Source organism: Gavialis gangeticus, unplaced genomic scaffold, assembly GCF_001723915.1.
Source record: "Gavialis gangeticus isolate Ggan-Ray unplaced genomic scaffold, GavGan_comp1, whole genome shotgun sequence".
Classification (NCBI taxonomy): domain Eukaryota; kingdom Metazoa; phylum Chordata; order Crocodylia; family Gavialidae; genus Gavialis; species Gavialis gangeticus.
Genome location: NW_017728994.1, coordinates 3,674,500 through 3,683,744, shown reverse-complemented (window position 1 = coordinate 3,683,744; position 9,245 = coordinate 3,674,500). Strand labels below are relative to the sequence as shown.

General features: G+C 37.5%; 1 protein-coding gene across 2 annotated transcripts in view; it reads left to right on the top strand.

The window, feature by feature from the left end:
* GRID1 (glutamate ionotropic receptor delta type subunit 1) overlaps positions 1-9,005 on the top strand; it is a 1,431,845-nt gene extending 1,422,840 nt beyond the window's left edge. For both annotated transcript variants that reach the window (XM_019502226.1, XM_019502225.1), the window contains exon 16: positions 8,024-9,005. In XM_019502226.1, the coding sequence (XP_019357771.1) occupies positions 8,024-8,452 (429 nt within the window). In that variant the 3' untranslated portion in view covers positions 8,453-9,005. The remainder of the gene's footprint in view (positions 1-8,023) is intronic.
* Positions 9,006-9,245: the final 240 nt, after the last annotated feature.

Genomic DNA, 9,245 nt, shown 5'->3' with positions numbered 1-9,245 from the left:
GGCTTTCCCCAGATTTATGACCTTTCCCTTTCAATGGGCTCAGCTTTTCCAGCAGTTTTTCATCAAACTGCAATGATTCATCTAGTGAAATAGATTCCCTTGTACTCTGTATTGAGGTCTGAGGGGAATGGGTTGAAGGAAGGTGTAAAGTAGGGAGATTTATTTAAACAAAAGGAACTGACCCAAAGGCCTCCATCAAGAAATCTTCATGTATTTTAAGCCTTGCTGCTAAAAACTTAAACATTTTAATTAGTTGTCTTTAGGAGGAGACATCTATCATCCTGAGCTCTTCTCTGACAGTCAGTGGGTGCATTTACATGTGCTATTAAGGCAACGGGATAAATTCTGGTGCAGTTCATGCCAGAGAAAACAGCTCTTTGAGCTGTGGCAGAGCTCAAAAGGGTGCTTTAGCTAAAGGTCATTTCAAAGCTGATACTTTAACTAAAGCTCATTTCAAAAGGGTGCTTTAACTAAAGTCCATACTATAGCACTTTGAGCTGTGGCAGAGCAACCCCAGACTGGCAGGAGGCTGAGGGGGCAGCAGCCCCGAGTGCCAGGCTGGAGAACAGAGGGGCTAGATGGAGCACTAGGGAGCTAAAGTGCAGGGCTAGGTGGCAGGCAGCCCCCACACTTTAGCACCTTTGTGCCCTAGCCAACCCCTGTCACTATCTACACATATGTTTTGGTGGAGTAATTAACTTACTGCACCTAATACCAGCTCATGCATAGACTGTGACACTTTCCTGTAGAGTTAATTGGTCAACTCTATGGTAAAGTGCATGTGTAGATGCACCCAGTGAAACGTTCCTAAATCCCACTAATATCAGCTAGCACTAGCTCTCCAATAACAGTTCTATATGCATCTCACTTTTCTTCAAACTCACTACAGAGTTACAAAATATACACTAAAGAAAAATCTATTAATTTTACTATATACACATCTCTGGATTATTCTTTAACATTTCTGTAGTACCTTTTGGTTACACAGTACAAAGCTAAGAAGTGCAATATCTCTTAAACATTCAAAAGCTACCATTGTTTACCCAGAACAGAAAATCTTAGTGTTTTTTGCAGTTGCTCGCATGCAAAGTTGGGAGTTTTTCAGAAATGTCGGTGAGCAGCCTTTAGTATTTCATTAACCATCACAGCTATATTCTACTTAAGTTAGAGCACCTAGGCTCAGTACAGACGGTCAAAAGCCCAAAGCTGAATTGATTCCATTTTTGCAGGTTAGTCTAAGCTCCGTAGATTGAACAAATAAGCAAGTAAGCAGACATTCCCTTTTGATTCTGAAAATGCAGCAATATGCCTGCACTGGCCCAAGCCAGAAACTGGGGTTGGGGGTACTACATCATGCTTCCCTACTTGGTTGGAGTGGACAGTTTGGGCCAAGACTAGCCCACCCACCCTGTGAGGGGGGTCTGCAGGGAAGGTGCAAAACATTCTGGGATGCATGGGGGGGACTGTGAATTAACTTGAATCTGGAGGGGATCTGGAACAGAAGTTCAATAAATCGATTTAACCTAAATTAGTTGGTCCATCCAGGTTTATCTTAAACTGGTTTGCGCCATTTTGACAGCTGTGTATATGTACTGAACTTGTGTTGTATTGCAGATTTGAACTGGTTTCTGATCACTTACACTAGTTTATGTGTAATTTCTGTTCCTAGCCCTTGAAATAGACTTTGAACCCATCCCATGACCTTAAAGGCTTGATAGTTTGGGAGAAAACCTGAAATTCAACTTGATATTTATGAATAAAATACTTCCCTTAATTAATAGAAATGGTTGATTCATGCTTTCCTCAGTCTGAAAAAAAAGATAAGTATTGGTTTATATTCATCCACCAGCACATTCATTTCCCCATTTCTCTCCCACTCCTTCCTTTTAGCTGATCACTCCTTTCAAATAGCCTGTCTTCAATCCAATGCTAACATTAAAGATAGAAATTATTGAATTAAAAAATAAAGTAGCATATACTGTAATGGGTGTTATACTGTTGACAGCTAATAAAAAGTGTGTGAGCAAACATATAGTTTGTATACTCCAAGAGGTACACCAATACTAGTGCAATGCAGATGTTTAGGAATTCATCATTAAAAATATTTTACATATACACAATGTGACACTACAGTATACATACTACAAGAAAAACTCTTCATTATTTTTCTGCCTCAGCTTCTAAACAGTTAAGTCTGGAGAGAGTTAATATATCAATGAAAGGAAATAAAATGGAGAGAGAACTAGAAAGATGTGAGCCCAGTACCAAGCTTCTTCACCAAAATCTGTACTGAAGGTGTTAAAAAAAACCTCTCAGATCAGCTTCTCTGCTGTCTCCAGCGGAGATGCCAATTCCTGTGTCTCTGTCTTCATCCAGCTTCAAACATAATAAAAGTCCCTTTGTAAGATGTGCTTGGCCTGTCAATCAAATATCATTATACCAAGATGCAGACATGACCCAGTTTGGGGCTTCCTGTTTGAGTGAGAAGGAAAATGTTGTAAAATATTATTTTTTGAAAAAGAACCTTTTCTACTGAGTTGCTTAATCCAATTCACTCAGACTGGGTATCTTTTTAGCACTGACACTTTTACATAATTTCGATATTCCAATAAAGTTCATGATTAACTTTTATGATTTTATATTTCAATAGCAACTAGTGGCAATATAACCTGGGTCATTTATTGGTCCTATACAGTTCCACAAGTGAGAGCTCCACCTCCAAAGTATGTTTTGCCGTACTATCTTAAATTTGCTCAATAGAATTGCATGCCCTTGGGATATGCAAAAGTAGTGGTTTCTGCTCCTGCATGTTTTATGATATACAAAGCACCGCAAAATAGTATATAAAATTTTAAATTTAACAAGTGTTACAGAAATAGATGAAAGTGAAAAATGCCTAAATGGCCTTATTAAAAAACCTGTTGCAATCTGAGCTTTGACCTTCTGAAGTACAACCTTGACATTACATCAGCATAATTTTCCTCATTTATTTTTTTTAATGTTTTTAAAGATTAAAGGAGTGCAAGTAGGAGTTTATAATTGAGTGGAACCTGTAATTTCCTTAAATTTTGTTCAGCTTACATTTTGGAGGTATCCTCATCTCTTTATAAACTAGCACTGCAGTCTTGGGCCTCTTTTGACTTAAGGAAATATTCGACTATACATGTTTAGTCCTTAAAAAAAAATCTTAAGATAGTCATGAACATTTAATATTGAAAAATGATCCCATTAGCCTTTCCCAACCCCAAATAAAAAAAATCATATTGACTCAAATAGAGCCAGGATTTTAACCCTAATATTTATTTTTTCACCAAAAGGTTAAGATCAAATAACTCTGATAAGGGGATGCTTATTTCTTTATTTACTTATACAGTGATCCAAATGGAAGAAGCCTCTGAAGGTAGACACAAAATGTAATGATTTTTGCCTGATCTTCCCTTCTTGAAGCCCGTGTTAAATTTTGAACAACCAAAGACTCATAAACACAAGAACTTACCTGTCTGCTCACTTTCAGAGAAAAATCTGCAAAACTAATGAGCTACTGGTTATTTCAGAGACTACTGGTTTTGCTTAGCACTGCTCTTTGTGAGAAATCTGAGCTAACAGCACTCAGATTATAGGTGCGAGAATACTGGAGTTAAATTTATGTTAAATCTAAATATACATTAATTATATATTAAACCTAAGTCTGGCTAGTAAAGGAAAATAAACTTCGGTTTTGTTAGGTCATTGAGGGCAGTAATCTCAAGACTACATAATTGTTCAGGTCTTAAATCTCAGGAATTAAAAAAAAACCCTGCACTGAGCATTTTTGTCTATAGCCTCTTGATATTTTATTTCGAAAGAATTAAGTTGAATATAGTACTAGGAAGAGATTGCATGCTAAATTTTGCTGCCTTTTCTTTTTGTAAACAGAGCAGTGGTGTTTTGAATCCGTTCCTTATTTTACATCATTCACTAATGTGTTTTTCCTTTTCAAGCGGTTCAGATTTGTTTGCCGCAAATATTGGAACTTAGCCATGCTTTCTTGGTTAGTTACCCAAGTCACATTAACTCTGTTCTTGATTAAGGAAGCAAAATGGAACAGACTGTGGAGATTGCAATAAAAATATAAATATAAATAAAAATAGTTTTATGTATGTTTTCATTTGGAAGGGGTTTTTTATAAATGGCCTGATTTGCAGAGACAAAGAGAACATAAATGACTCATCACTAAGGTTGGATCAAAATTCACTTTCACTACATTCAGGGACATTTTTTCCAAATTCTCTCAGCTGTAATCTGCATGCCGCTAGTTCCAGATTCCTAACCAAATAAAGCTATATTTAGGAAAAAAAATAATCTCTCAAAAAAAAAAATAGAGTCACCTAGGTTTTTTAAACTAAAGTCAGCAATATGTTTAAATTCCACCCTGAAGGGAGTAAGAATCCAGTGCAAGTCATGAACAATTGACATAACGAGTACCCAGATTTATGACACCAATCATTTATTACACAGTTAACACAAAAAGGTCATAATATGTTGCAGTAACAAATGCTTCCATGTGACTGTCAATGGTAGACCAATGAAGAACACACATGGAGTTCTAATGAATACAGGTCGGGACAGCTGTTGATCTGAGGTAGCTCCTGTAACACAGACATCCAATCCAATGACTGTACCTGTTTCTCTCAAACTCCATTTTTGCAAGGATTAAAATAAAAAACATATTTTAAATTAACAAAGTAGTACTCTCTTATAATATACCTTTTGAGACTTTTGCATCACAAATTCTGTAGAACTCAAGCACTGTGTATGTGAAAAAACTCTTCAGTATCTTAGCCCTGGTGTAGAATCTAGTTTAATGAATGAAAGACTGCCAAGTAAGGATAGAACTGATTATATGGGTCTTTATACTAATGAAGTCACAATAGATATCAAACTCAAATAAGATTCATTAGGTCTCTGTCATTAAAGTTTATTTTGAATCTTTCCTGTTGATTTTCTCTAATTTGAGATGGACATAGAATTTGACAGAATGTTTTCCCCTGGAATGTTATGTTATATTTCATGTTTTTCCACTGTATTTTCTGGGAGTAGCTGTCCAAGCTTGGGTAAGCCAAAACATTTGGTACTTGTAATAAAAAACAAAAAACGTTGATGTTAATTAACATTTTTAACATTCTTCTTCCATTGATTTCTAAGGCTTTGGATAAGTTCTTTGAAACTTTGATTGAATTCAATGGGAGTTTAAGTTAGGGTCACATGTTTGAGCTAATGATTATGTTCCTTTGTCTGAGGCCTGGCACATTAAGAAACTGGCCAATCAGATATTACTACAGAATGAAAAGTAAATATGACCCTACTCACAGAAGCAGGGCTCAACATAATTATTTGAGTTTCTTTCTCATTAAAAGAACTTGACTAAGACACATGGGAGCCAGCGTTTGCTCTAAGCTGTGCGGCGTGCAGGGCCATGCAAGTATGCCTGGCAGTGTGGCATGAGCATGTTCACACAGCTGCACGTGCCACATAACTTAGAGGGAATGCTGATGGGAGCCACTGATGCACAAATTATAGTGTAACAAGACCAGATTCTCTATTTTAGCTGAACTTTGCTTAGCAGCAGACCATGGCAAATGGGTGGCTTCAAGCTACTATAACACTTCCCAGGTGTGCCTACAGGAAATGTTTACTGTTCAATTGACTAATTAGCTGTGCAGTAAATGTCTTGTCCTCTACACATCTACCCCTATTAGCCTGGAGTAAACTAATTTATTCTGCAGCAGGGTAGTACTTGTAAATACAAGTACTTTCTTGCTGCAGAGCAAAAAACTCCACAGCAGTGCACATGTAGATGGTAGAGGGACTGGCTGGGGCATGAGGATGCTTCACTGTAGGGGCTTCCTGCCAGCTAGCACAACACTGAATCTCCCTCGTGTTCCACCCAGCCCTTCCACAGTATGTTGAGCTGGGAGATGCAGCTCCGGCTCTGCATGCTGCACATGAATAAACTGTGAAGCTTATTGCTTTGGAGTTAATTACTCCCAGGTGCACATTCAAGCGGTGTGCCTGGGAGCAAGAAACCCCAGAGCAATAAGCTCTACAGTTTATTCATGCTTCATAATTGCACGTGTAGATGTACCCCCCACCCTCCTCAAAGATCAAAGCCACTGGATTAGTCTCTAACATAAGTCAGAACATTTGTAGGTAGTTGCCTGGATTCTAAACAACTCTCAGACTGCCACAACCCTAAAACAGACTATTGCATTGGCAACCAGAGATTATCTAGAGACAAAAGCATCAGATGCTCTTTCCCCAGGATGTGCCCACTTTATCATCTCATTAACACTACAGGATTCTATTAGATATGTAGAACCTCCTGCTGGGTCTATGGATGATTCGTTTCTAGGACTGTGTTCAATTTAAGTTTAAGTAACCAAGAACTGCATTTTGAAAACATTAAATATTGCAAATCAGCCTTATGTAATATAGGGAAATAATACAAAATTGCCATTATATTATAAATGTCAGTATAGCACTTGCTACTAAAACCCACATACATGACTTCATTATGCTTAAATTCGGTCTTAACTTATGTTGCTTTCTATGCTAACTATTGAGAATGTGGCGCTGATCTGGTAAACAGACTGTTTTAGAGACTGTATATTTACTTGTGTTTTGCCATTGCAAGTACAATATGTTAGGCTATTGGAAAGCACCAAAATAAGTTCTTGGTGGGGGGGGCAACTAACTATTTATTTTGTTCTGACTGACACATTTCATACATTATGTATTTCCTGGGTTCTTATTCAGCATTGAACTGGGGAACAACCACCACCACCACAACAACAACAATAATGGTAGTACTCTTCTAAGCTCTGCTCACTACACAACCTCCAACCAACAGTTATCAAAATGAGATGCTGCTCACAGTAGACCATGCAGCCATTCAAATTGTGAATGTGCTCTCTGGCCATAGCGTACCCTTGATATTGCTTGAATATGCCCATGGGCTAGCTAGGTTCCTTGAGCTCCTTTCTGACTCAGGAAAAAGACATAACTGTAGCTCCTCAATTGACTCTAACTCTTTGCACATAAATATGATGTCATCACTTTCAGCAAATTGAATACCTCTCTGATTCTTGTACTTTTTCTTCTTAAGTAAAGAATGATATAGTTGGAAAGTTGATATTTAATTAACTATCACCAAGTTAAATCCTCGTTGAGATGACTGAACAAAGCTGATATGGAGGAGAGTTAATGTTCTACACACTGCTGATTCATGGACATCCCTGCATTATGCTCATTTCATGTTTTTGGTTTTCTTCTCAAAGGGCATGTCTACATGAGATGCTATGTCTGTGTAGTGATGAGCTATGGCAATGTAATTTGTTCCTATGGCTACGTAGTGTTGGCAGGCATGAACTGTAATGCCACTGGTACTGTGCAATAGCAACAAGCTCTTTGCTGCTGCACAGTAGAGTCAGAAATGACCTGTGTGGTGCTGGCAGTGTGCAGTACTGGCAGTTACCGCTCAGTTATTTAGTACTGAGGTAAGCAAGTACTAAATGACTGCGCAGTAAAACTGTGTGGTAAAAACTGCACAGTCAAGCACCCAATGATAAGAGCTGGAGATTTATTTTTTATCTTAAACTTATGTTGAGATTGCATGGGTGAACCTAGGAGCCTAGGTTACTCTCCCACACCACCTATCAGTTCAACCAGATCCTTGGTTTTCTATCACTGTATAAATAGATTAAGGGGTTCAGATTTTTCTGGGATAAAATTAAAATAAGGTGGGGGTTTTCTGGGGGGGTGGAATTGGTTTGTTGGTTTTTGTGTTTGTTTTGGTTTGGTTTGAGGTAATTTTTTGGTAATGGTGTATCAGATTGAGCTGTTACAATTACCTATAGCTTTTGCTTAGGCAAACAGAAAGTCACTGCAAGTTGATGAATACCAGTTCTTTCTATTGCTTAAAGCTGGGAGTAGAGACAAAGAGATCATTTTGTTTGTCCTGATTACATTGTTCTTACCTCAATAGGATAAAGAAGTAAATCTGGAGCAGGTCCACAGACGCATGAACAGTTTAATTGATGAAGACATAGCTCACAAGCAAATTTCTCCAGCATCTATTGAAATTTCAGCCTTGGAGATTGGTGGTATGCAGCCAAGTCAGACCCTGGAGCCAGTACGTGAATACCAGAACACGCAACTTTCTGTCACTACCTTTTTGCCAGAACAGACAAGTCATGGTGCCAGCAGGACACTCACAGCTGTCTCTGGTAGTAACCTGCCATTGCCCCTTAGCAGCTCAGCCACCATGCCCTCTATACAGTGTAAACACAGGTCGCCAAATGGAGGACTATTTCGTCAGAGTCCTGTGAAAACACCCATTCCAATGTCATTTCAGTCTGTGCCAGGGGGAGGCATTCCAGAAGCTATGGAACCTTCCCATGGAACATCCATATAATGAAAACAAACAAAAAACAACCAGCAGAGCTTTTTAATACAAATTTAAAACAAACAGAAACTCTTACATTTTTCTTGTACATATCTGTAAATAATGAAAGAATGAAGTGGGGTAAAAGTGTATTTTGAATATTCCCAATTTTCGAAGTCAGTAAAAAACAAAACAAAACAAAAAACAAAACAAAAAAATGTATGAATGACTTTGTAAATTTTGTTCTATATGAATAAAAAGGCAACTACTTGTGATCGTTCTCAAGTGCCAAAGAAGACCTGTTACTGGGACTGAGGGCAGTAATTTTTGTACATGGATTTCAAGATTTTTTGTTACAAGTTTTCTTTTTTTAATTTTGTCTTTTAAATTTGAAAAATATCCATTTCTCACTGTACAAGTTTATTTACTCAATTGTTTCTCCTCCTCAGAACCTTATTTCCTAGTCAATATGGCAGTTCACTCAGAGAATTTAACAGCTTGCATTAACAAAAGCAGTAACAACTGTTTTAAACATAAATTATAACTAAAACCAAGCAAACAATAAACAAAGCAACCAGAACTCTTTCCTTCTAACAAGGATTATATTTCCACGCAGTTTCTAAGGTGAAGCACAGGTTTATTGAATTGTGTTTTCATATGTATTCCATGGGGTGCAGCTCTTTTTAATTAAACGTATGTGTGGATTAGTGATATAGAGAGATAGCGATATATATATATATATATATATATATATATATGAATGTTCTTCCAAGGACTAAAAGTATCACAATTTAAAACCCTACTTTTCTCTTCTCCTCAGGGC